Here is a 26,802-nt window from a genome sequence, read left to right as displayed (position 1 = left end):
AGAGGCATTAAATCTCCTTCAGGAAAAAAAAGTGCAAATATATAAAAAAGAAAAAGAAAAAAAAAAGAGGTGGACAAGGAAATGAGTTGTGTGGTTTGCTTCACTTTGCTATGCATCTGTCTATTGCTGTGCCTCTCTGTACTGTAGCTCACACATCACACACACACACACACACACACACACGAGAAATTATTCAGTTACTTTGCAGTCAGCTTAATTCTTTCAAGCCCCGTATCTTCTATTTAATAGAATACAAAAGATTATTAATGAATAATCTGCCATTGTATTTCAATAAATGACAATGGTTGAGTTGATGAACTGCAAAATTACGTCACCAAAAATGCAAAATAAATAGCAACTCCTCTCTGATGCAAGCCAGTCGATGACGTGTGAGTGGTAAGTAGGAAATTTTTTAGACGGCATATGAAAAAGCAAAATGGAACAACAAATAAATCAATAAGTGGATCAATTCAGAGGGGGTGAGGGTGTGGAAGTGATGGGGGGGAAAAAGGATGTGGAAAGAGGTGAATAAAGAGATTAAAGCTTGAAGCAAAGTGACTGAAAAAAGTGAAAATTATGGTGAAGGGAAAAAAAAAAGGGGAAAAAAATCCTCTGGATGATGAAGCCAGTTTTTTTTTTTTTCTAGTCCATTCTCTTTGAGTGCTTGTGTGTGTCTGTCTGCGTAAACGAGAGTCAGTTCAGAGAGATGCAAGACAGAGAGGAGAGAGAGGGGAGAGAGAGGGAAAAGAGGGCAGAGGAAAAGAAGGAGGCAGAGGAGTGTAGAAACACAGATGACACCCCGACAGAACGGACAAGTGCTAGCTTAGAAATACGCTTTGAGACGACAGCGCGCCGTCGCTCATGAATTAGGCCTCGCTCGCTTTAGTTTGACCTTCACCTGACAAACAGGAAACTTAAAACGTACCTCAGTTTGCTAATCATGTACGTTTCCTCTACAGAACGGATGTGGAGTTTGGACGTCTCTCAATATGCGTGGCGGCAAACAAAAGGATATGTGAGGAGGACGGTGTGTGATAGAGGGGCATTTCACATTTTAATGGAAGAACAAGAACAGACTTTTTTTTGTGCAACAACATAGAAATGACAAGGCTGTCAAAATGTGGGTCCGTGATGACGACTGGAGAAGGTGCTTGCTTGATGAGTCACTGTGGTCGTGGTTGAGGAGAACAAAAAGGAAAAAGAAAAAAAAAAAAAATCAAGTCAGAAAACACAGATTATAGTATGCGAGAGGAGAGTGACGTGAGGATGACATGGCATGAGGCAAGAATCAGCTGAGAGCTGGATGGGAGGGGAGCCACGGTTAAGCTAGATTGTAGGCCAGCGAGAGTGTGTGTGTTGTGTGTGTTGTGTGTGTGTTGTGTTGTGTGTGTGTGTGTGTGTGTCAAGGTGTGCTTAATAAATGTGCACCCCACACAAAACACCTTGCATACACAGAAAAGGAAACAAGACTTTGAGACAGACACTAAACACTAAATAGACCTACCTATGGTTAGAATTAAGAATCGCCCAAAAAAGATGCATAGGATGAAAGGAGGAAAAAAGAGAAGGGGGAAAATAGGAAAAGGTACAAAAGTGAAAAAGGCATAAATAGAAAATACAAGCAAGCCAATTAAAATGTCTCTATAAGAGTTGCTTTAAAGTAAGGTAATTAAAACACTGGTGGATTCAAAAAGTAGCCAAAGTTACGGGTGGACAGTGAGTGGAGTGGTGGGGGTGAGGAGGAGGAGGAGGAGGAGGAGGAGGAGGAGGAGGAGGGAGGCGATGAAGGGAGGAGGGAGCGTGGGCTGCACAGGGATAGAAAGGGCTGGAAGTGATAGCAATGGAGAGGGAGGAAAGAATGAATGAAGAGGGGGGGAAAAAAAAGAGGATAAAAGGGGCAAAAAAAATCCCCCTCCTCTTTCTATTTCTCTTTTTCTCTGTCTCTCTGCCTCTCTCTCCCTCCTTGTCTGGCTCATAAATAGAAGAAATTGTTGACCAGGTAAATGGCGAAATAGATGAGAAGACAGAGGACCGAGAGAGCAAGCAAATGAAAAGGTAAAGCACCTCCCAGCAGCGCAATGAGGAAAAAAAAGAACAAAAAACGAAAGATAAAAGCAAATACTCCAGTGGCCTCCGTTGTCTCCAGTCTATATGTGGAAGGGGGGATTGGCTTTTGCCAGTTGTTCCCCTTCCCCGGCTGCCTTCTGCTTTCTTCTTTCTCTCCTCCCAAAAAAGACTTCCCATCCAGATGACAAAAAGCAGGCACAGATGTCCTTTCCTCTCTCTCTCAACTCTGGTCTGATATCTCGTGCCACTCACACAGGTTAGACATTGTTGCAGCAGCAACACACAGTATCACCAGTATTGCTCAGTGGGAGAAAAAAAAAAAAGGCATTGGGGCTGCTGCTAGTCAAGCGCTGCCTGCCTCATGAGGAAGGATACTGAGCTGGAACTGCTCTGTCTCCCCTCTCCCGCCCATCCCTGCGAAAATATGGGGAGGATGGGAGGTGGGCCCACTCGCTGCATTAGTATTCATTGAAAGAGAGTGTGTGTGTGTGTGTGTGAAAGAGAGAGAGAGAGAGAGAGAGAGAGAGATGAGGAGGAGGGGGAGGAGAGGGGTGCCAACAAATGTCTAGGAACCAAGCCGGTGTGTGAAACTGATAAGAGAGTGGCTCCCCCTAGAGTCAATCATCAATACACAAGCTCAAATGACTGGAAACACTGGGAATACAGTGTCGGACCGTCCAGTCTGATGATCTGTGATCTCTGAGGACAAACTCGCTGTTTCAACGTGTCATTCCAACTGCACAGTATTACTTAAATCCACTTATAGAACAATTCAGAGTTCAATTTCTGAGCTTCGCCTTTCACTGAAAGCAGTGTTTGTTATCTGTATGATGAAGCACTGTTACGCTACAAACTCTCCATCTGGCAAAAGAATCAGACAAAGCATTAACAGACTTTCAGATCACGCCTGTGCTGTTGTGAAAACAGACTGATCCTTTCCTCTGCATTTCGCCCAAAGCCAAACTCAGTGTTGCTATGGCGACAGATGACCGCTTCCAAGTGTCCCAATCAAAGCTGGCATAAAAGCTAAAAAGAGTGTGAGGTAAACCATGCTGTTTTGTTTTATTCTCTTCTAGGAATAAGTTGTTAGTCAATTATTCATTTATTTCCACAGCAAAGACTTTTGTATATTCATGTAGTTTTGTTCTACTGTATCCATGTTTAAACTGTTATTAACAGTAAAGGAAGGAAGAGACAGAGGGAGACAGAGAGATGCTGACACATCCTGGGAGGAAATATGATTACAAATCTCCACAGCCTCATCTGTCTCCTCTGCTGACCTGTCGATCAGACAGTAATTATTTAACTCACAATCAAACTCAACTCCAATTTTATTTACAACCACAGGTGTGTAGGGCTGTAAAGAGCCAAACTTTTTTTTTTGAAAAATACACAAGTACATTGAGATATTACCTTATAATGAAGCTGAAGGTGGAATCCATACGAATAAGGCTCCAAACGTTGCAGAGGACAAACTGTTATTGCTGCTTTCCTCACAGACCATACAGGCAGCAACTGAATGGTTCCTTGAGCCATTCAACAATCTCTGCTTGACCTTTCGCTGGGTTTCAGATGTCTGTGATCTTGATCCAATCAATGAAGAAAAATCAATTACTGGACAATTAATACAATAAATGTCACAGTTAATATAGTTCTTTACTTTGAATTTATCAGGGATATTTCGGTACATACATGTTCTTAAGTATTTCTATTTTATGCAACATCATACTTCTACTCCACTACGTTTATTTAACAGTTACTTTGCTAATCGAAAGGCTCAGACACAGGTGTTTTCAATTACCCTGGCTGATTAGATCTCTAGTCAGGTGTAAATTGAGTGGAAAAATGCTGAGTATAGACCCTTTTCACATCAGACATTTTTACTTGTCAAAACGAGAAAATCAAAGCTGTAAATAATAACACTAACGATGGCTCCATTCCAGTAATTATCCCAGTAAGCCATGTCAGTAAATGAATATGCACGATACTGGAGCTGGAACTGGCTCACCTGAATGTTATGCAGCCATCATTAATGTAATTAATTTCACCAGTGCTTTTCCTGCTTTGACAAGCGAAAATGTGCAGTGAAAAGGGTCTATAACCTGATTTAACCAACTCTATGAAATATATATATATATATATATATATATATATATATATATATACATACATACATACATACATATATACAAACACACACACACACACAACAGAGGTTACCCCACTCCTACAGGTACAACACAATCAACAGAAGGATGAAGGAAATATTAATGAAGCAAAGTTTGTACATGTTTGCACAGTCCTGAGAAGAGGACTAATTAGGCAACATAAGTTAAAACAACTGTGTGGGTGGACTATGGGTGTGCAACAGTATTACAGTATATCAAACGGTTTTGTTTTGAAGCCTCGAGTTTGACATTGTGACCGTCGCCATCTTGGATTTTTGGAGCCAGAAGTGATGAGAAGTGACTATATTTGGACGAGAAGGTGGAGCCCGCCCTATGGCTAGCTGCTAGCTTGAGGGCTTTCGACCAAGATAGCATTCTGGTGCTCTGCCAACAAACCAGTAGAAATCAGGCTAAATCGAATTAGAAAGTGCTGCTACCCTGGTTAGCACGGTGCATTAGTAGTCTATGGTTAACCGTGATAATACCTATGGATAATACTGATGCTAATGCTAATTTTCGCTAGCGAAAAACAGGCATAAAGGAAAACCATTTAATCAAAATGAATTTACCGGGGAAAAAACTGAACATCCGATTCCTTGGTGGGTCTTTCGGTACGACCAAACGCTGAACAAAACTTTTTCAGGCCACCGAAATGTTACAGTTTACGTTCGCTCTCATGAACTGAAAACATGCTACGGCTACGCCTCATGGATGTAGCTTAAACTCTGTGAATCTGGGGTTCCGCCATGTTTACGTTACCTAACCGACGTTGTAGCCGTTGTAGCGACTTGTCAATCAATGTAGCCACGCCCTAAAGCATACTCTGCTTTATCGTCAAATTAAATTAAATGGGACCATAATTTACAAAATGAACATCATGCTGTACTGAAGAAGACTCGAAACTAGTTTTGAGACCAGTTTGAGACTCACTAGGAAGGTGTTCAGTGAGGTAATAAATCAAGTGAGAAGTAAGGTTATTTTCTCATAGACATTCATTCCATACAAACGGACTTATTTTCGGAGCCAGTGGAGTCGCCCCCTGCTGACCATTAGAGAGAATGCAGGTTTAAGTCACTTCTGCATTGGCTTCACTTTTCAAACCCGAAGCTACACTATTTTTAACAAATCAATAATATATACTAATATGACACAGACAGGGTCACTCTGTATGATTACTTTTGATAATTAAAATCAGTGATGGAAAGTAACTGAGTACATTGTACTGTACTTAAGTACAATTTTGAGGTACTTGTACTTTACTTGAGTATTTCCATTTGATGCTACTTTGTACTTCCACTCCACTACATTTCAGAGGGAAATGTACTTTCTACTCAACTACATTTATTTGACAGCTTTGGTTACTTTTCAGATGAATATTTGACACAATGGATAATATCACAAGCTTTTAAAATACAACACACCGTTAAAGAAGAAACCAGTGGTTTCCAACCTTTTCGGCTTTTGACGTCTTACAAAAAGCATTGTGTAGTCGGGGTCACATTTCAGATATCCATGAGTTAACAGCTCAACCAAATAGTGGTTTTTCCTCTAAACTTCTCACATGGTTTCAAATAAATAACTGTTTGCTGCCGAAAGAGATAAAAATTCTCCAATATTTCTCAGAAACGTAAAGAAAAGAAAAGTTTTCAACAAATTATAAAAACTTTGCAGAACTTTGTGTTTTCTTCTTTCTTACGCAATCTATCACCTCTATCATCCCTGAGATTTATCTGGTGACCCTTGTAAAATAGTTCAAACTCGCTCCACCTCGAGCAGCTATAACGTTAACATGCTGCTTGTAAAGATTAAATGTATTTAATATACCAATCACAAACCAATTTTCTGCTAAATGAACACTTGTACTTTAGTTCTTAAAGTAAATTTAGCTGATAATACTTATGTATTTTTACTTCAGTATGACTTTTCATGCAGGACTTTAACTTGTAATGGAGTATTTTTACATTGCTGTAGTGGTACTTAAGTAAAGGATCGTAATACTTCTTCCACCACTGCTTAAAGTACATTTCTCTGATATGTACTTTTACATAAATAATAATTTGAAGGCAAGATGAGGCTGCATCTACACGTGTCGTGCACTTACTAGAGTGACATATCGCCACCTTGTGGTCGATATAATTTGCTCGACTGTGCGGTGTTGGATTGAGCATGTCTGGCTTCATCATCGTGTGCAGCACAATCACAACACGGTGCAGAGATGGCAGCGCTGTCATCACCTCTACGAGTCTGTCGAGGAATACTCAAAGAATTACGTGCCATCCAGGGACCAAGTTATAAACAGTCATTGGCCTACAACTATGTTATGGATCAGTTTCGTAAAAATCAGGCGAGTTTCTCACTTATTGTGTGTCAGCTGACGGTAGCTAAGTTAGCAAGGTATTAGCTAACCTTACAACTGTTTAATGATACCATTTTACTAGTTAGGTGAAAGTTATTTCTGCGCTTTCACCGCTCACGAAACGTGGGAATAGAGCGAATACCCATTAGGACCCTGGACTGTTGTTAATGCCAAATTTGTAATATTTACGAACCACAGTTCAACGCAAGGTGAAGCAGAAGGACATGCTAACATTAGCCAGCAGCTAACTAACTTAGCATAGCTCAGTATTGAGATACAAGTGGTACAACCGTCTAATAATTAACTAATTGTATCGGTGCAACCTGCTATCTGTATTTAAGTCTTTCATTAATTGTGTTGAAATCGTCATTGTTTATTGGCCACTGCTTTAATGGTTAGCTAAATTGAACACTAACTTATGGCTTGTTAAATTTCATATAACTACATAGTGGAGTAAGCTTCAATAGATTGGAAATTGACAAGATATTTGTCCACATCCGCGAGGGAAAATAGAGACTTGTAGCTATGTTTGAAATTGATTTATCTGTAATTAGCACAAGATTTATAAATCCTATTGCATGACTACATTAATCATCATAGAAACATCATTTAGTCTAGTTAGAATTTTAATCAAGGACATCCTTATATTCTAATACATACAGTACCAGTCAAAAGTTTGGACACACTTTCTCATTTAAATGAATGGGAAGATGTGTCCAAACTTTTGACTGGTACTGTATGTATTTTAATTAATATGTATAATGACCATTAAATAATCTGTCTATACCATGTCCATCTAGTGCTTGCAATCTTGTTTTTCTCTCCTGGTTTAACCAAAACACAGTAGAAATGAAGCGTTAAGATTTTTAAGCATATAGGCTTAAAGCTTGTATTATTTATGCTTGGGAGAACATGGCTCGCCAGGGTGATTGAACGCATGTGCAGTCACTGAACCAAAACAGCTTGGAGGAACTCTTGCTTGTCAGTGTGTATTTGTCCAAGCTCAGAAAAGACCTAAAGGCATTATAATGTACAGTATATGTGAGAATCTATAGGGACTGGACCAAATGCCTATTGTCCATGTAGCTGTTACAGTTGATAAAAACATTCAGGCAGAAAAGCCTATGATACATGCACATTTGTTTTACCGGAGTCATTGTTTACTCCATGTTGCCCACCAGCTAGACCTTGAGGCCTTTTTCTTAATCAATGTTATCTTGATTTCTTTATCATTCTATGACATTTGTTGTATGTAACAAAGCAAAATCATCATTTTGATAATTCCAATATTGTTTAAAGAAACTGATATTCTATCTTCACTAATGTTTTCTTTCTTTTCCTCTTTCACAGTTAACAGGAGAAAGGTACTGCCGTGCCCAGCAGGAGGCGCTCCATGCCTCACACACATATCTGTGTTTGCTGTCTTCTACCAGGAACCACCTGGCACTGCACAACCTTTACCATGGCAAGGGAGAGCGCAGCCCAGAAGAAGTGGCTGGCCTCGTGGGGCTCAGGTTGCCCACTCAGCCTGGAGGCAAAGGCTGGGAGAAGTGAGGACATGGTAGGGGGCAACATTAGAAGAAAATCTTCAAACTCTTCAGAAACGACTTGTCTGTGGCTGATACATCAGGCCTCATACAATTCGCTTCATGTAAAGTAAACTCCGAAGGGAATTGAATTTGTCTGGAGTCTGGCAGGCTGGAGATTGTGCCATCATGGACTGCGTTAAGAACTCATCTTATTTCTGTTGCTTTGTTCTACCAATGTTAAATGGGAGAAAATGGGATCATCTTATCAATGTGTTTGAAGCAACTGTGAAAAAATAATCTTTGAAGGGAAAAAAAAGAGTTGTTGAGCTGTAAATATACTGTACCCTACAACTCATCCACACCTGCTTTTGTTTGTTTTGGCATTTTTCCTAAATGTTCAAAAGCAATAACAACCTTTCAAAAGGACTGTAAGTACATTTTCATTTTCATTGATTTGTCCTATTAAAGTACAAATAATTGTTCAACTTTCTGTCATGTTTTTTTTTTTAACACATTATCAAACATTCTACTCCTGCATCAATTTAACAGGTAGTTAAATCTATTATGGCATTTACATGCGCTTAAGAGGGCAGGTAAAAGTAAATATGCCTCACACTTACTAACCATATGTTCATGAACAGGAACCATTGAGAATATTTAGCGTATATGACGTCACATGGGCTTTGTGAATCAGTGCCTTCATAGTCACAGCTGTTAATGTTTATTCTTTACAGATTGTCCCATTAGACTAGTTGTCCACTGAGGCGTACCCTGTTTTTCTGGCAGTTTGTCTTCTCCTTTCATGCTTTTACAACAAACATGAACACCTGTACAATCTTAATACAGAACAATACTACAGCCTTTCAGTCTTGGCTGCTGATGCAGAGGATGTTTGAGACATTTCAGAGTATATTATGACCTGTGCAACTGCCTTCATAACAGACTCAGTTCTTTAAAAGTTTGAATCACTATTACAAGGACAGCTACAAAACAGGTGAGCTGTTAGGCAGTGAGGTTAGGCAGCTTTAATAGAAGTCTGGCAGTCATTCTTTATCTAAGTGAGGTTTCTTGGCAACGTAAGGCTGCTTACAGAGGTACAAAGAGGCAGAAGAGAGTTTTGCTGCCCAAATGTCTTGTTCATCAGTAGCAGACAGTGCAACATTATGTAATGGGACAAGAGGAAATGTCACATAACTCATCACAGTCTTTGATGAACAAGAAAACTGCATCAGCCAAGATGAGCAGTGGACACTGAAATAATGTACTTAACTGCAGCTTCAATATGTAACAACTGGGGGAGCTCTAACAGTCTCGACAAATAAAGGAATGCACTCATACATTTAACTAAAATTCAATCAGGTATTGAATTGTTTCATATTATACGGTGTTTCAGTTATTCTGTAATTCTGTCCACCCTTGAGCAGTATGAAGTATGTCAAATATGTTGCGTCCTATCTCCTCTCTTTCTCTCTGTTGCCTTTTCCCCCCACAGCTCCCTCATACAGCACCTCAGTTTTCCTGACCCAGTGTTAACCATTCCAAGGGTAGATTTTCATTAAATCTACCCTTCCTGTTTCCCCCCCTGCTCTGCACTGATGACTAACAGGCCTTCAGTGTGAATTTAAATAGACTAACCCTAAAGCTAAGCAACTCACAGTGACACAGGGAGTAAGACGTGCACCCATGCGCTGCCCCCAAAACACACACACACAGCCCTGGAAAGTCCAATGCATACTGACAAACCAACGGCTTGTGTCAAAATTTATATTGCACAAATAGCAGCATGTAAATGTGCCTTCAACACACCCCACTGTTTTATGCTTCCAGGAACAGACAGCCATGACAAACAGAATGAGAGAGAAGCCCTAACAAAAGCTGAGTGACTTTGCTCCTCTACATTTTTAGGGAGTGATTAGAGGAGGTGACCTCTTTCAGATGATGCTGCATCTCATACCAAGATAAATTATGCAAGTCAATGTTTTTTTAATGGCAGCATCTGGGGGTAATAAGCCGTTGAAAATTAGCCATATGTTGTCAACTTGATGCCCCACTTTAAGTGGAATTAAACGTTTATGGGTGAAAGGTGGTGATATAAGTGAGCGTCAGGCTGGTAAGAGGAGAAACTTAGAGCGGAGGAGGAGAGGAGGAGGGCGGAGACACTCCAGCCGTCAGAGTGGAGGCTGATTTCTTCAGTCCTTGGTTCGGCAAAGGAGGCGAGAAGTCAGCATCTCCAACTTCTGTCTCCCCGAAGAGAAGAAGAAGAAAAAACCACATCTGTTGAGGCGAGATCTCTGGAAGAAAACGCACACTCTTCTCTGGAGGAGAATTTGCGCATCATTTGGAGCATCTGGATGCTGCTGTAAGTTACATCTTGTTTCTCAAGGTTTTTTTTTTTCCAGGAGTTGGACGACCAAATACGGGAGCTGTCAAGTGTGTTGTTTGCAACAAGCAGGACGAAAAAGGGGAATACAAACAACAAAACAAAGGAGCGGAGAGAGGAGAGGTGACTTGGCCGAAGCGACATGTTTGGCATGATCAAGAATTCGCTCTTCGGAAACACCGAGGAGACGGAATATAAATTGCTCAGCAGTGAGACGAAGGTAAGCAGTGTGCAGACACCTCAGAGAAAACTTCATCACTCTGATATCTTCACAGCTTCTGTATATTCTGTCTATGCGCCTCTCTCTCTCTCTCTCTCTCTGGTGTTGGCTTTTCGCGCAATTATCAGTAATCCTGCTCTACTGTGAAGGTGCAAGGTTTCCTTTCTGCTTGCGTTAATATTTTATCCAGCACTTAATACTAAATACTTTATGTTATGGCAGTTTTGGTCATGATGGCCGTGTGGACTTTGCAGTGTTTTTCTTGCTGTGATCACAACCTCTGTAACCTTGACTGACAGCCCGACAGTTAATTGCTTGTGACCTATAAGGATGCCTGCTGAGCATCCTCAGTGTGGGGCACAAACCAGCCAGAGGTCCTTTACCAATCAACAACAAGGCAGAGATGAGTAAAGATGGTGATGCTGCGCGTTCTGTGTAACCTTAAAACAGGAGCACACTAGAGTAAGAAAGGTTTCAAGGTTTCAGGGTTTCACTGTTGCGCGCAAAGGTGTGTGGTCACTGCTTTTTCCATCATGACACGGCGTGTGTGTGCGTGTGTGTGTGTGTGTGTGTGTGTGTGTGTGTGTGTATGTGTGTTCGTGGGTGGGTTGTTCTGTCATATGCTACTTTCAGGGACAACTTTCAGACAGGACCAGTTAATTGGGGACTATTAGGGTTAGGGTTAGGGTAAGTCTCCAGGAAATTAATGCAAGTCTATGTAATGTCCCCAAAAGTGACCTAGGAAAACGTGTGTGTGTGTGTGTGTGTGTGTGTGTGTGTGTGTGTGTGTGTGTGTGTGTGTGTGTGTGTGTGTGTGTGTGTGTGTTAGTTATGACTTAATTCACTTTCAGGAACACACACCAGACTTCAGATCAGTTGATTGGGGACGGCTTGTTCAACTGGGGAAGAAAGCCATGTCCCCAGTTGGTAAAATGCTGAAGCCTATGTGATGTCCCCAAAAGTGACTTAAGTAAACCTGTGTGTCACTGGGACCTTTTCTGGTATAAACATCGACCTTGTCAGGACCAGTAGTCCTCATGAGGACTAAAGCCTGGTCCTAATGAGGCAAAACATCATTTCTGAGGTCTTGGTTAAGGTTAGGGTTAAGGTGTTGGTTAGATAAAGGATAGGGTTAGGGTTAAACTATTAACAATGAATGGAAGTCAATGTGTGTGTGTGTGTGTGTGAGGAAGAAAGGTAGTGCGTGCGTACGTGTGTGCCTGTGAAACCACAGGGTACAAGCTAACTGACCCTGCCCTGGAAGAGGATGCATATCAGACGTGTTTGTGGTTAACCCAGGAGCTCAGATATGGATTGGGTGTGTACACTGATACACTGACCATCACTGAGTAGGATAGTCACATGCAAAACTGACGTCACAGAAGAGGAAGGGCAAACCCTTTCCATGTCAGCAACCCACCCCCACCCAGCCCTTGTTATGTTTATGTATATATTGTGTTTGCCTATATATAATGTATGCACACATTGGAAAGATTCCAATAAACTCAGTGATGCGTGTTGTTAGCTGAAGCAATGCCCAACAGCCATTTTGAGGTTCTTTTCTCTTGTCCTGTTGACCCACAGTGCACTACTGTAAATGTGCAGGTATCCATGTAATGTCACGGTGGCTTTGTGTGTTTATCTGTTGAATAACAACTAACTTTTGACAGAGAGACAAAGGCAGGCAGACTGAGACAAAGAGGATTTCCAGCCCGAATGACCAGACAGGCGGCGAATCAAATGACCCAAAGTGACACATTTACCCACACAAACACAGGAAGGCAGATCTGTCCTGACACTGCACACTAACATCTATTGTCAGAAGCTGAACTTCCGAAACAAACTGTTGAAGCCAGCAGTACGTACACAAATAACAGCTTTTTAATCGTTTCAAATGAGTTATTGATCACATTTGAACTTAAATAGAATGCATTTTACTGCCCGGCTGTCTAAGAAAACCTAACTGAGATTTGTTGAAAAGTGGAGACAGAGCGACTGATACGGGTGAGAGATCAGAGGCCTTGCAGCAAGTAAGCATCATGTCTTGCTCACGGAGATGTTTGCCGGCTCCTCCAAATGTCCGAGGTCACCACGGTGCCTGCGCTTCCTCTAATTGTTCATTAAACAACCATGAAAAGTCAAAGCTGGAGGTTAATCAAATCTGTGGACTTGACTGATGTTTAAACAGCAGGTATTGAAATCAGAGCTTGTCACCTGATCTCCGGAGCACCCGCCTGACTCTGACACCCAACACTCTTAATTAAAACCGACACAGAATACAGAGGAGCTGCCTGCAGGGGCATACACACATTCACAGCACAGCGGCAGCAGCAACATATAGGTGAAATTTTGTTAGACGTTTGCTAATGAATGTAAAAGATCATTTGAACAGAAAATGCAATGGCAAGGCAATTTACTAGTCACAGCGCTGATAATACCTTTTATGTGCTCTGTTCAGGCGTGGACTAATTAAAGCATAAAGCATAAGACAGCAGCTAAACACACACATACAACCACAGACACATGACAGACAAATTAATTGCACCACTTCACTGAAGTCAGGCTGTGCTTTCTTGGTATGTCACCCGTACACAATGTTAAATGGTGGTCCCACTGACAAGCCATACAGAGCAAAACCCGTGTAATTACTATGCAGGAGCCTGGGTACCTGTCACAAGTTAGAACTTCATGATAACATAGTGTTATCTATTTCAGGGAAGAGATGGTAGGCATTATAAGTAGGACAAATTACATTGAAATGTAATCCCAATGCTCAAACCCATTATAAAAACAATAACAGAGCCATATGCTATAAAATGCAACACTGTGTAATCATGTTAGTGGAATGAGGAGTTGTATTTGAAACCTGCATCACAGTCTCTACAGTGACCAGATTCCTTCAAAACCTATTAAGGTTATTGCTCAGCAGCATAGTTGAGTGTGTGTATTCCAGTGTGAGTGTACTCCACATTAACCCCACTTAATCATATTTAATGCAAAACTGTTGCATCATATTAACACTGCGTGTCTGAGGGTGATGGAGGGAGTTGTGTGTGTGTTAGTGTGTGTCTGTGTTTGCCTGCTCGCTGTTATGTAAGACCGTGCATCTCCAGCCCATTATTCTCTGTAGGCTGACTGAACCCTGCAGAGCAGAAGAAGAAATTAAATCACATCAGTGTAAAATATGTTTCATCCGCATCTTATTATCTAGCAGCCCACACTCGTTTCACACACCCACATGTGTGAAGTCGTATGCACACAAACACACACATGCTGAACCCTCTGAGTGTAAACGCTGCCAGTTCAAGGATTTCGTCCTTATAGGAGCAGATTGTCAACGTTAGTGTGTCAGAGGTGAATCATATCTGAGCTTAACCTCTCTCCTGCGCTTATCTCCAGAAAGAGAATAACTGTTTGTGTGTGTGTGTTTGTGTGTGGGGGTGAGTGTGTGTGTGTGGGTGTATGTATATGCAGAAAAGCGTTTGCTGCACTTGTGCATGACACAATGCGTAGCTGTGGTTGGCCTGCTGATGCCTAAGCCATCCCTGATTTCTCTTTCTTCTCCAGGATGGGATTAGCTTTGAGGTGCGGCGGTACGAAGCTGCCAAATACGCTGCTGTCTCCTCTGAGGGACGGAGCTTCGACCAAGTGACGGGAGAGCTGGTGAGGAAGCTGCTCATGTACATTGGTGGAAGCAATGAACAAGGTAAGCCGATCAGAAAACAAAACTTCCTAGTGGATCAGTGTGCTGAGATATGTTCACTGGCATTATAAGACCTGTCTGTCCTGTTTCTCTCCCAAACTCAGAGCTTCCATAGAATTATTCTTAAAAATCAAGCACATAAGAAAAGAGTACTTAATGATATAAAAATGGCTAAATGATTGTTGGAATAGAAAGAGTTTTATAATCTGATGAAGACCACAGAAGGTAAGTAATTAAAATACAGTTTGTTTTACTAATCTCAGACTCATCTTTTGTCATGATTAATGGCTCTATCTTGTGTCTCTACCCTGCAGCTTTTAAAGGATACAAATATTATAATCTCCTATCATTTTCTAATTCTGTTCATGGACTTATATTATCTACATAATTTAGGATTATTTCTTTCTTTCTCATGTGTTTTCATTTTAGGTTTTGTGGTTATTTGGAAGTATGCTATTTTTAAAATATTAATGTTAATCTTAATATATACAGTGGCCAGTCTTAGATGCTGTAAAGCTGAATGAATGAACATAAAGATAGAACCAACATATGTCGGATTTTGACAAAGCTAAACTCATTATGAATATTCTTATAGTTTTAGCTTGTTCGCTTAAGATTTATTGGGAGATAAATTTAAATAGTGTAATTCTCAGACACTATTGTGCTTTCAGATCATGTTTCCCCATTTTCAGTCTGTAGTCAATCATAACCTCAGCACTAAAAGTGCAGTCCGAAAACAAGGTCTCAGCGCCGAATCATCATGTCATTCGTTTGCTATTTATAGCAGTGTGATTTACAAGGTCTGTGTTGGTTGTGTCTGGACTATCAGTGTTGTCGCTTGCATAATAACATTACGTATGTTCAACTGCTCCACGCAAATCCTGACCTTTAAATTTGGGTAGTTTGCTTTTGGGACAATAGTGGAGTTCCTCTGCTGTCTTCCCTTTTTTTTTTTCAAAACTAACTTTCTGTCTCACATTTCTAAGGTGAGGCCATGGGTACAGCAGCACCCATCATCATCACAGTGTACCCGCGGAACGACGGTGTTCTGTCTCGCCGTTTGATGGTCGCCATCCGCATCCCCACCATCTACCAGCAAAGCCCCCCGACTCCCACCGACAGTGCCATCAGGATTGAGGAGCGGCCTGGCATGACTGTCTACGCTCTGTAGGTGTCATGTAAAGAGTTCCATTTCAAACTGAAACAATAATGTAAAAAAAAATATATTATTTTATATTATATTGAGGCAGAGTTACCCCAACTGACCCAAAAGCACAAGTAGTTTTTTTTATTTTTGGAGACCTAAGTTGATGTCTGCTCAGTCCCCTGCAGGGCCATAGTGGTAGAACTGTCCCTAGTTGACCTGACTGATGCATGATGTTTTAAATATCAGTGTGCATGTTTGCCTTTTGGGTCTGTTTCTGCTCCAACGAGACTGCACATTCACAGAATATGAGACTGCACATTCAGAGAATATGAGACTGCACATTCACAGAATACGAGACAGCACATTCACAGAAAAATAATTAAACTAACACTTATTATCTAGCCAATTTTAATTTTCCTCATTTCTTTCTCTTTTTGTTGTTGTTCACAGGCAGTTTGGAGGCTTCGCAGGGGAGAGTGAGTACCGAGCAGAGGCCTTGCGTTTGACACGCACCCTGGGTGAAACGGCGCCTTTCCAGCGCAAGCAGTACTTCTGCTGTAGCTACGACCCACCACTTAAGCCTTACGGACGGCGTAACGAGGTGTGGTTTCTACAGGAGGAGCCGTAAGACCCGTTCGGTCAGATCAGAGTCAAATCAAGAGCTGAATTCTTTTTTCAACCTTAATTACCCTTTCACTACTGACAGTCCTGTAGCTCTAACAGTGTTCGATCGGTAAGAGCAATATGGTGACTTGATAGACCTTTGAACCCAGATGGACAGATATAGATTACCCATGTTGCCTTTACCCATCTGGTCTTGTGCTTGTCACACATACAGTAGCTTCACTGAAGTTAGGTGTTCTGGCAGCAGGACAATTTAGAATTCAACATCAGTTGCTCTTACTCCTGTTGTGATCACATTTTATATATATTTATTTGTAATGTAAACTCACCCCTTAAAGCTCTTATGATTAAAGGCTTCTGACAAATATAGTGTTAAGAAATTATAGTATTTTTGGAGTCCCATTTGTAAAAAGAACAAAATTTTAGCCAAGGGAAAAAAGATCTTGAAGAAAAAACCTTTAGAAAAACTGGTATGTAATGCCATCTGCTTACAGGTGTGAAATAGAAAGGTCAGTCGATTTGTGGTTTAAGACCGGAGCTCGATAGAGAGCAACTCAATGAATAATCTGTTCTATTAATCAATTTTCATTCATTTTAGAATTATATGTTTGTCTATACAGGTAAATAAAGTCCTTATAGAGCTCTCCTCTACCTGAGCAACAAACAGTATGGCTTTGCACATCTTTAATCTAGTTACAATATAGTAACATCTACAGATTAATGTATAGAATTAAACATTAGTTAGCCTACATGTTAGAATAAAGCACACTTCCTTTTCCTGAGTAAGGAACTGGAAAGAAATGGGAGTTGAGCCATAAAGTAGAACTAGTCTTTATGAATTATTGGGTGGACAGCTGAGTGGGAACTAGCTAGCTAGTGGTGTTGTCTTAAAACAATGTCATGTTATAAACTTTGTGATTCTATGTGGAAACAGAAAGCTTTTGTGTGTAGTGAATACTTTGTGTTTTAGTGCATGACAATGCCATCTTTATTTATTTAGACTCCTGAAACTGTTTTATGTGATACATCTGTACAGTGTGATTTACTGTGATAAGAGTGAATATAATGTTCAGGTTTGATAGTGTTTCATAAAATAATAAAAATGTTATTTAGTTAGAGTGTGGATAATTCTAATTGTCTTATTTCTTCATTTGGTGAAACACTGTCAGGGGACAGTATCAAACTGTCCAAACTGTTGAGGAAGATGTGAATCTGTCTGCTTCATTTCTGGGTGTGACAAGGAAGTAAAAACTGACCTGTGTAGACCTGACAAACACTCTCTGTAGTTTTACATGTCGAAAAGAATAACCTTAAATCTGATTTAGTCAACTTGAAGTCTTCACTTTGTAAAATTATCGCCAGTACACTTTGGTGACGCGAATGGAAGCAAGCAATAAACAGTAAATCTGAGTAATTCAGCAAGGTAATAAATGATTAAACATAAGCATAATTGAACTAATGCAAGTCAGAGATCATAAATCAATGAATCAATATCAAAATGCTAAATTCAATATATGTCAAATTTATTAGATTTTAACTGACAGACAAAATTCAGCAAAAGGAATAAGAATAGCAAAAGAGATATTAACTTACATTTGATTAATTAAAGCAAACTAAAACCCAAACCCCAAAAATCCTCTATCCACTACAACTGTGTGCAAATAGTCCTTCAAATAGGAGTTAACTGATGCACATTGATGGGGATGCAATTACACGGCCAGTTGGCGCCTCGCCCCAGTTTAATCAGGAATAAATGGTTCGCATTCAGAAGTTCAAAACAGCAGGCAGAACACTGATGGGCCCTTAATATAATGGTGCGGCCCTGTAACCCCACACTGGTGTAATTACACAAAGAGCAGAGTTCTGGTTTCAGCTTGGCTTTGCATACATGAATACAATAGAAGCTAGGAGTCGAGCACAGGGTCACGCAGGTAACCCCAGCTTGTCACCTATGACCTTGTTATGTGAAGGTGAAATATTGCACATACATAGACTTGTTATGTAAAAAAAAAAAAAACCTTCCCGATCAACTTTCTGAAATAATGCACTGATTCTTTTGATAACAAAAACCTTGACTACATACATCAAAATATGATGGAGACTGTGAGATTTGGGTCATACAACGAATGGAATTATTTAGCAGACTGTCACGTAATTGATGTACAGTAGTACAGGATCACCTTGGTCAGATTAAGGAAACGTCTACTCTTTTTACTGTTTTACTAGAATACTATGAGAATCAGTGAGTGTACAGGAAATGACATTTTATTACTAAACTCTATTCAACCCAGTTCTGCTATTGTACTGTATATGGAGAACAAATGCTCAATGCAAAACTGTATAGGAAACGCACCATTCTTGCAATGATACTGCAAAGGTACTTGACTGTTTTTAATATGGGTTGCTATTATTAATAACTATAGGAACTGCAATCAATAATTTCCTACAAAGTGTTTTGGTAATAAATCTCTGTCTTACAAAAATACATTCCCCATAATGCCTCCTCCTTTCAGCTCTTAGCAGGGACAGTTTAGGTGCCCTTACCTACATGCTAGAAAAAATTAGACCGAAATAAAATAAATCCCATCACTGAGAATGTTAATAATGACTAGTCTCAGAAATGTTTGAGTTACAAGTTGTCAATCATTTAAATGAATTGAAGTAAAAGAGGATAACAGTATTCAAAAGATGTGATTGCTTCGTAAGATATTCCAGTATCCAAAATATCATTAATTCATTGGTGAATTATCACTGACATCTTTGAGCCCTCTATTACTTGCATTTTCTTTTCTGTTTTCTTCTATCTCAAGTAGGTCTCCATCAACATTTCTCCTTGCTTTAGAATGTATTTTAGATAAAGAGGAAGAGAGAAGAGTGTCATGGTGCCTCAGATGTTTTTCTTGTCAGGAGAGTTTGGAAAAGGTGCATATGGTGGAGGCCGCTCCTGCGTGGGGATAAAGACAAAAAAAATATATTATACAAATGCCAGTAAAGGAGAACTCACATGTCACTTTCATACAAATGTATTTAAGGAGAAGATAAACAAAGCAGCTTACCATAGGCATGTAGACATTGTGTGGATTGCTGGGATTGTAATACGCACTGCCTGCTGCTTCAGCCGCCTTGGAGTTACCTGATCATAAAATGAGACAAAGACAGAGAGATAAACACATACAGTTATGATTGCTGAACATATTTAGGAACAGATGCTGCAGCTCCTAAAACTGTGGAGAACTGATGCGAAGAGCACGGTATTACTCATACGAGACACAACTACTGACAGCTCCAGGACTCCTCAAGACAAATTCTACTGGCACACCCTGAGGAAGCACAGAGGCAAACGTCCAACTCAAGCTCTTCATAAAATAGAGATATGCCAAACTGACATTTCAGCACAGTGTACCAAGCTCACCCCATGCGCTGTGTGAAACTGTTTTCACTAAAATCCACAAAGTGATAGAAAAACGTATGGGGAGGAAGAGGAAGAGGGGAGACTGTTTATCCTTTGTAATTTTGATGTGTAGCCGATGAGACATCAGCACCCCTTTTTTGGTGGCATGCTTGGAAGTGATTCACTTTGACACAGACAGATCAGATCTGACGGGTGCAGTGACACAGATATACAGAGAGGAAAAATAAAAAGAGAGAGAGAGAAACAGACCTGGAGGTGGTGGTGCTGCTGTCCAGTTCTGGGGGGGTGCAGTCCAATTCTGGGGTGGCCCAGGGTATGGAGGAGGTGGAGCCATGTAGTCAAAGCCAGATGGGTACATACCTGGAACACGGAAAGGCAGACAGATAAGAAAGAGAGATGGAGTTTCAAGGTCAAATGAGGTTATAGTCTGTGTAAGTTACACAGCAATGACAAAAAACACAAACAAAAGAAAAAAAAATAAAACAAAACACTGACAGAGAGACAGAGGTAGAGAACAGCATTATATGTGCCTCAAGGGTAGATATTTTTACTAATGTGCAATCAGGACATTTTGACGAAAAGGTGTTTACAAAAACAAATATGTGCGCACTGCATATGCAAACACATGCAGAGAAACATAACCTGAAGGCTAAAAACTATGAAAGTTTGTGCACATCTTGGAGTATATACTGACTTTTTCCTATATCATATGTATTGAACATGAAAGTGAAAGAAAAAAAAAGAAATTTACAGAAAAAAAAAGCTATTAAGAGGACCTCGAGTTCAGATTATTTTGTCAAATTACAATTCTTACAACACTATTGAATTCTTTACCTGCAGCAGCTGTTGGATAAGGGTAGCCCATGTTGCCAGCAGCAGGAGGAGGGGCCTGGTAGAAGCCATTCTGCTGGGGAGGGGGTGCATAGGGATAGCCATGAGGGGCAGGTGGAGGTGGGCCGTAGCCATTCATCATTCCAGGTGAAGGGTAGCCATAAGAGGCAGAACCATTCTGGGCAGGAGCGGCACGAGAAGCTGAAACACAGCAAGAGAAATACATGAACTGGACTTTCTAAAGGTTATAGGTCTTTTCAATCACTCAGTGTTTTTCTGCAACTACGTATGTCATATATAGTGTAGTAGTAGTGGGGCTACTCCTTTAAAGGCACTGTATATATTTCTTATACTTGTAAAGACTTAAGTCTTGAATAAAGTGTTTTTACAACTTAGTGAAGGATTTAAATACTTTTTTCCCACCACTGTATAAAAGGAGTATTCAATTAATATTTTGCATTGTGTGGGACACAGTAATAAAGGAAACCAGCATACAAACCATTTGTGGCCAGTTTGAAGAGATGCTGTCCCAGCTCTATGGCTCCTCCACTGGGGAATGACATCTTGAAATGGGCCTGGCCCTCCCAGCCACCTGATGAGAAAACACAATCACATTTAGAACAATTACAGAAAGCTACACTTGTGTTTTTTTGCAGATGTAAACATAGGTGACAGGTAAAATGTTAATGCACCTAAAATCTATTGTATTTTACTATATGACTATGACCATTATGAAACCAATATTGCAGCCATTATTAAAGACACAAAATCAAACAAATCAAATCATACCTTAGGGGTTAAAAGTAAAAAAAACAGGCCACCTACCACCAGGCTCAGCTGACACTGTCCCTTTAATGTAGTTGGCTGCAAAGACTGGCTGCTCAATGCTGCATCCCTTCATCAGATAGTAGGGGAACATGGCTGAACCCAGACAATCCTTGGTATTACTGGACACAAACAGCAACTACGTCCGAGAATGAGAAAAGGGACAGAGTGTGTGGGGACAGTTACAAAAGGATATATGAGAATGTGAGCATTGTCAATTTTCCAATCAAGAGGACAGCAGCAGTAATGGCACGTTAAATGTGTTGTATGCAATATGGGCTGTAATTACCCTGTATGGTGTGAGGTAAACAGTGCCCTTCTTGGTCCCCTTCAGCAGGTCTGTCTTGGAGGAGACATCACTGAACGACAGCTCCACATTCTTGCATTCTCTTAAAACACTGGCAAAGAAGAAGCAAAACAAAACAAAAACTGGTAAAGTAGAAGCGGTAGAACAAAATAAACAGTTAAGGCCATTGTAAAATATTTAGTGATATACTGTAGAATGGTAATATACACGTGAGCATTGTTTGCAACTATTGTATTTAATAGCGTGTAGCTAATCTAGGTTACACAACATTACGTATAATGACATTCTTGTTCTAGCGAGATGTCAACAGCCACCGATACTTCCTGTTTTGATAGTCGGCTAACGGTCTAAGTTAGCCACCTTGTCAAGATAAACGAACGCTATAAAGTAATTAATTAATTATACGACATTAGTCCCAGTATGAACTAGTAAATAAAACATTTCAATCGCCACAAGATGAATAATGAGCTGAACAGCGGCACAAATGCGTTAGCTATGCTGAAACCAGGCCACTAGCGGGAGGCTAGCGGCTAGGTAGCTGTTGACTGCGCACTGGAAAGAAGAAGGTAAACAAGCCGAGAAGAGAGGCGACAACTAGCTGGTTGAAAAAATGAACCGCACAGATGCCACTTAATACACATACCTTTCCCCGCTGGTTACCAAAACGCCGCCGTTTTGTGAATGATTTCGATTCAAGGCCATGGTTACCAGAAGTGTTGTGCTCCCTGCTGCCTGAGCTAAAGTCTGACCGTCAGCCCGACGGGGATGCCCCGGAGACGTCACGGGTGTTACGTCACGACGCCGTCTGACAACCCGTGATCCACCATGAGACTGTAAACACATTTTCAGAACACAAACAAATGTGCTTACCTGCAGTTACTGGATATGTGATTGGGTGTAAATAGCTGTTGTTAAGTTTTTACATATTTGAGGGAGGCAAACAAATATCACTCTGTCCTGCTAAAATATGTGTCTGTCTGTCTACTTGGAATTTAACCTGTACTCAAGCAGCTAATTATAACATTAGTTCCAAAATGAATCCTTTGAGGTATCAATGGACTTTTGACAGTAATCAAAGATGTATTAGGACAGCATAAAGGGGAACTAATTTGAAACCCTGACAGGATGCAGCAGTAATTTAAGGTTTAAGATTGCTTATATAATAATTAGATGGGTACAAGCATTGCCATAAGGCTAGGGTGATGTTGGCAAGGCCTTTGAGTTACGCAATGGTATCATTTAATGGTTCCCCGAGGATACGTTGGACCATGCAGGCACTCAGCATGATATGTATTATTTAAACGTTGACCTTTTTATTAATTACCGACATATTCTGCCCTACTTTTCAAATCAGCATAAACCCGGCAGTTCAGGGCGCATCGGTGGATACGGCTGCGTAAATCTGTGACTTTATTTAAACTTTTATTTATAAGAATAACTAAAGCACATGGGTGAAGCTCTAGTCCTGCTCTGGTGAGGGACGCAGCAAGCTTCAAACTAATTAACACTAATTAACAGGTGTCACGTGACCCCTCCCTTCCCAGTGTCAAAAAAAGGACCAAATAGTTCTGAGACCAAAACCGCAATAACCAAAACACCCAAACTATTAGAAAATGAATAATCATTTTGCAAAACTTTGCTCGATTTCTTTCATTCTTGCCTTCACTGTTCAGCAGTGTTTCTCAGCTGCCCAGGAGAGAAAAACACCTGAGCAGAGGCAACATCCCGCCCTGCCGAGAGTCACCTGCTCTCCCAGAAGGATAAAAGCTGTTTTTGGTCCGCTGGTTAAAAGTAATATACATGTAAAAGGTAAGACTGTTTGTTGCAATACTGTATTTTTAAACCCTGAGAAGGATGGTAAAAATCACTGAAGATCTTTTCAAAGTGCTCACTTATTTTAAAATAGGCTATCCACATTTGCATGTAATCCATCAATATTGTTTGTGCTTTGTTTTTTTTCTCAGACATGACAGGGGCTACGATCCCAGTGCCCCAGTCTGAGGGGTCCTGTGGAGTGAGACTGGGCACAGAGAAGAACCAGACTCTCTCATTCATCAGCAGATATGACAGCTGCTGTGCTCATGTTGAGGTAAATTAACGCAAATGTGTACGTTTTTTTTTCCTGCCACAGGATTCATACAGGGAAAAGAAAACCTCATACAAATACACAAATATGATGTTAACAAGCAGCAGGTGAACATTTTAGGTAAACTGTAAAAATCTGAAAATAGAAGTCTAAAAAAAAATCCAGATTTATGGATTACTGTGGATTACTAAAAAATGTGTGTGTAAAAATCAAATGAGTACTTAAAAGCAATTACTGTATATGTATTTGACACAAATAGGCATACATTGGCACATGAGGACATAAACTACATTGTTATTTATACATTATGAAAGCTTAATGGAACTGTAAATATAAATGCATCAGACTATGGAACCAGAAAGTTTGCAGCCCAAAACTCAATATGCAAATTTGCCACCTGTTTAAATTGATAAGATGGGTGCACCGTGTGTTTTATGTGTGACAAGGTGTGTATGACTCCTCAACATCCATGCTGTGATGACCTTTAATCCTCAGGGCAGCAAAGTGGTCATCCCTCTGCAGGTCCAGCTGACGGGATTAGATCGATGGTTCAGAGTAAATATCAGCTGTCCTCTGATAAAGAGATACAGTGAGAGGACTCGTCTTATCCCAACACGTGAGTGGAGACAGCTGATTGAACATAACAAGCTCACTAACATGGCTATGTACTCTATATCTGAAGTGTTCCTCTTTCATCAGTACTTTTCACCTCTTAATTTCTTTTTAATTGGCACCTTCTCTTTGGAGCCTAGTGGAGAGTTCAGTAATGTCTTTACACACAAGTGATGTCACAGGGAATAACATATCTCTTTTCAAGCATTACCTGGAAATTGTGACATCGAAAGAGACCTAAGAGTGGATTGTGGCCACCAAAGGATTTCCAGTGATGCCTGCTACAAGCTGGGATGCTGCTATGATTCTCGTGATTTAACGTGCTACTACAGACTTAATGGTAAGATTAGCATTTGTCTTAAGGTACTGTATACATGGAAGTGATTTGTGCTGAGGTCATTTTCATGCCAGACATCCTCTCTGACCTTTCCTTTACAACATATAGTCAACTTGCTTAATTATTTAAGTGTAAAAAAAAAAAAAAAAAAGACTACATTTTCCTGTGTTGGCACTCCCTCCAGCCTGCTCTCTGGACGGACACTTTGTGTTCTCAGTGAAGACCACAGAGACTGACCCGCCTATCGATCCAGGCAGCCTCATGGTCAAGGATCAGCCACAGTGTGTCCCTGTGGTCACCACCCAAGACACTGCTGTCTTCAAGATTGGTGTCATGGACTGTGGTGCAAAAAAGAAGGTGATGCTACTTATGATTCCAAAACAAGATTTTATTTTGATAAAACACTTTCTTTTTACATAGTGAAATCTGGCACAAAATCCAATCACATGAGGGGTTACTATGAACACTATTCAGTCACTGCTTGCAAAATGTACTGTATAGCACTTCAACTGTTTCACTGTAATGCTGTTTGTCTGTTCCACCATAAATAATGTCATGCTTTATCAAAACTTTTTTTTCTTGTATATGGCTTAAATATCATTGAATAGTTGACATACTTCAGCTTGAGGCTGAATCCTGTCTTTTCTGTCTGGCTCTTAGGTAGATGGAGATGTGATGATCTATGAGGTAGAGGTGGAGGAGCTGCATACTAAAAGTATAAACCAACATTCTCCATTTAGGTATGCTTTTATATCTTCTGCACACTACTGTACAGTTGTCTGACAGAGTGATTACTGATTACAGAATATTTTAATCTCACAATGCAAGTATACTGGGTGGTGACAAATGTAGCAATAGTTGTTTTTTTCTGTTTTTTGAAGTCTCCAGGTCCAGTGTGAATATGAGCCATCAGATCTAAAGCGTGCAGCAGATTTGCGGTCTTTGTACACAGTGACCAACCCACCACCTGTGGTTGCACTGGGAACCATCAGAGTGCAGATGAGAGTAGCCACAGGTAATAAAATGTAAAGCAGTGTGGCTTTGGTTTTCTTTTTTTTATTATTTTGCATGTGTCAAGTCAATAAAACTTGGTGACTGCATTTCTGTATCATTTGTTCCTCCTAGATGCCTCTTTCACCTCTTTCTTTCCTGAGGACCAGCTCCCACTGACCTTGCCCCTGCGTAAAGCTGCATATATGGAGGTCTCCATCGCCCAGCCGTCCCCAGACCCTACACTTTCCCTGCATGTGCGGGACTGCTTTGCCTACCCAGCGTCTAGACACTCTGTGTGGACACTTCTCTATGACGGGTAAGGTGGAGGCAATTACAGTGGCGGGGGGGAGGGGGGGGGGTGCATAGCTGCTGACAATCTTTTCTCCTCCTGGATAGATGTCCCAACCCTCTGGACAACATGAGAAGTTCTGTCCCTGTGGACAACTGGGGGAAAACCACCTCCCACTCCCAAGTGAGGAGGTTTGATGTCAAGACCTTCGCCTTCTTGGACCCTCATACAGGCCATCCAAGTGTGGAGGAAGTAAGGTTATCATATCCGCAAATTTGTATAAAAGTAACACGGCTTCTTTGACAACTTCTTAATTGTGTAACGTCTCACTTAGATGTACTTCTACTGTTGGGTGGAAATCTGCACAGAGGATGTTGACTGTGCACAGCGTTGCACCATCATTTGTGAGTATATCGTCTTTCACATTGCACACTGTGTGTACTGTGTATTTGTGTTCATTGTTTGCTTCTCCTCCCACAGCATCTGAGGGTGAGAGACAGAGAAGAGAGGCCGTGTTTGGGTCTGACAAGGTTCAGCTGGTCTCATTAGGGCCTCTGCTGCTGGGACAGAATAACACTGAGCTGGAAGACAATCCATGTGCTCATCAGAACACAAGTAAGTACTACTCAGCCCAAAACTAGAGTCACCATGTGATGGATCAGTGGCAGTGCTTCAAGGTAAATCTAACTTCTGTCTTCAGTGTTTCAGGTGACAGCATATATTCTCGCTGGTGTTGGCGCTGCCCTGCTGTTGATCTCAATGTTTACTGTATGGTCAAGCATCAGAAAGTGTCAGAAACCAGAAGAGCAGCAAGCCTGTGATGCACAAGTTGACAGTGAACAATCTCAATAAAATATTTTCTGTAATGTGCACTCAATTTTTCTTTTTTGTACTTTTATCTCTTGTGAGGTGCTTG

At 40.6% G+C, this 26,802-nt stretch overlaps 5 protein-coding genes across 5 annotated transcripts in view; 3 read left to right on the top strand and 2 right to left on the bottom strand.

The window, feature by feature from the left end:
• Window positions 1–6,294, bottom strand: part of LOC137200966 (glutamate receptor ionotropic, NMDA 2B-like) — a 121,525-nt gene extending 115,231 nt beyond the window's left edge. The window contains exons 1-2 of the mRNA XM_067615729.1: window positions 4,805–6,294; window positions 3,481–3,650 (exon numbers count right to left, since the gene is read on the bottom strand). The gene's annotated coding sequence lies outside the window, so the exon portion shown is untranslated. The remainder of the gene's footprint in view (window positions 1–3,480; window positions 3,651–4,804) is intronic.
• An 87-nt stretch (window positions 6,295–6,381) lies between these two features.
• On the top strand, window positions 6,382–8,605 carry fmc1 (formation of mitochondrial complex V assembly factor 1 homolog). Its single transcript, XM_067615728.1, has 2 exons — window positions 6,382–6,579; window positions 7,942–8,605. The coding sequence occupies exons 1-2, from the start codon at window positions 6,451–6,453 to the stop codon at window positions 8,143–8,145; spliced, it is 333 nt and encodes a 110-aa protein (XP_067471829.1). The 5' UTR covers window positions 6,382–6,450; the 3' UTR covers window positions 8,146–8,605.
• A 1,148-nt stretch (window positions 8,606–9,753) lies between these two features.
• On the top strand, window positions 9,754–17,322 carry LOC137168541 (heme-binding protein 1-like). The gene is made up of 5 exons (XM_067571182.1): window positions 9,754–10,479; window positions 10,573–10,720; window positions 14,288–14,426; window positions 15,410–15,590; window positions 16,021–17,322. The coding sequence occupies exons 2-5, from the start codon at window positions 10,643–10,645 to the stop codon at window positions 16,196–16,198; spliced, it is 576 nt and encodes a 191-aa protein (XP_067427283.1). The 5' UTR covers window positions 9,754–10,479; window positions 10,573–10,642; the 3' UTR covers window positions 16,199–17,322.
• A 378-nt stretch (window positions 17,323–17,700) lies between these two features.
• On the bottom strand, window positions 17,701–22,367 carry wbp2nl (WBP2 N-terminal like). The gene is made up of 8 exons (XM_067571180.1): window positions 22,213–22,367; window positions 21,552–21,660; window positions 21,263–21,401; window positions 20,937–21,029; window positions 20,441–20,638; window positions 19,856–19,966; window positions 19,251–19,327; window positions 17,701–19,138 (listed from the first exon to the last, which is right to left on the bottom strand). Exons 1-8 carry the CDS (start codon window positions 22,269–22,271, stop codon window positions 19,082–19,084), a joined length of 843 nt encoding a protein of 280 aa, XP_067427281.1. The 5' UTR covers window positions 22,272–22,367; the 3' UTR covers window positions 17,701–19,081.
• A 704-nt stretch (window positions 22,368–23,071) lies between these two features.
• Window positions 23,072–26,758, top strand: LOC137168537 (zona pellucida sperm-binding protein 4-like). The gene is made up of 12 exons (XM_067571177.1): window positions 23,072–23,378; window positions 23,534–23,658; window positions 24,151–24,271; window positions 24,473–24,607; window positions 24,789–24,961; window positions 25,265–25,344; window positions 25,486–25,619; window positions 25,730–25,913; window positions 25,994–26,138; window positions 26,221–26,290; window positions 26,367–26,501; window positions 26,587–26,758. The coding sequence occupies exons 1-12, from the start codon at window positions 23,183–23,185 to the stop codon at window positions 26,736–26,738; spliced, it is 1,650 nt and encodes a 549-aa protein (XP_067427278.1). The 5' UTR covers window positions 23,072–23,182; the 3' UTR covers window positions 26,739–26,758.
• The last annotated feature ends 44 nt before the right edge of the window (window positions 26,759–26,802 follow it).

The sequence above is a fragment of the Thunnus thynnus genome, chromosome 17 (assembly GCF_963924715.1).
Source record: "Thunnus thynnus chromosome 17, fThuThy2.1, whole genome shotgun sequence".
Lineage (NCBI taxonomy): Eukaryota > Metazoa > Chordata > Actinopteri > Scombriformes > Scombridae > Thunnus > Thunnus thynnus.
Note: the sequence above shows the minus strand (reverse complement) of the source record. Positions and strands in the feature narration are given on the sequence as shown.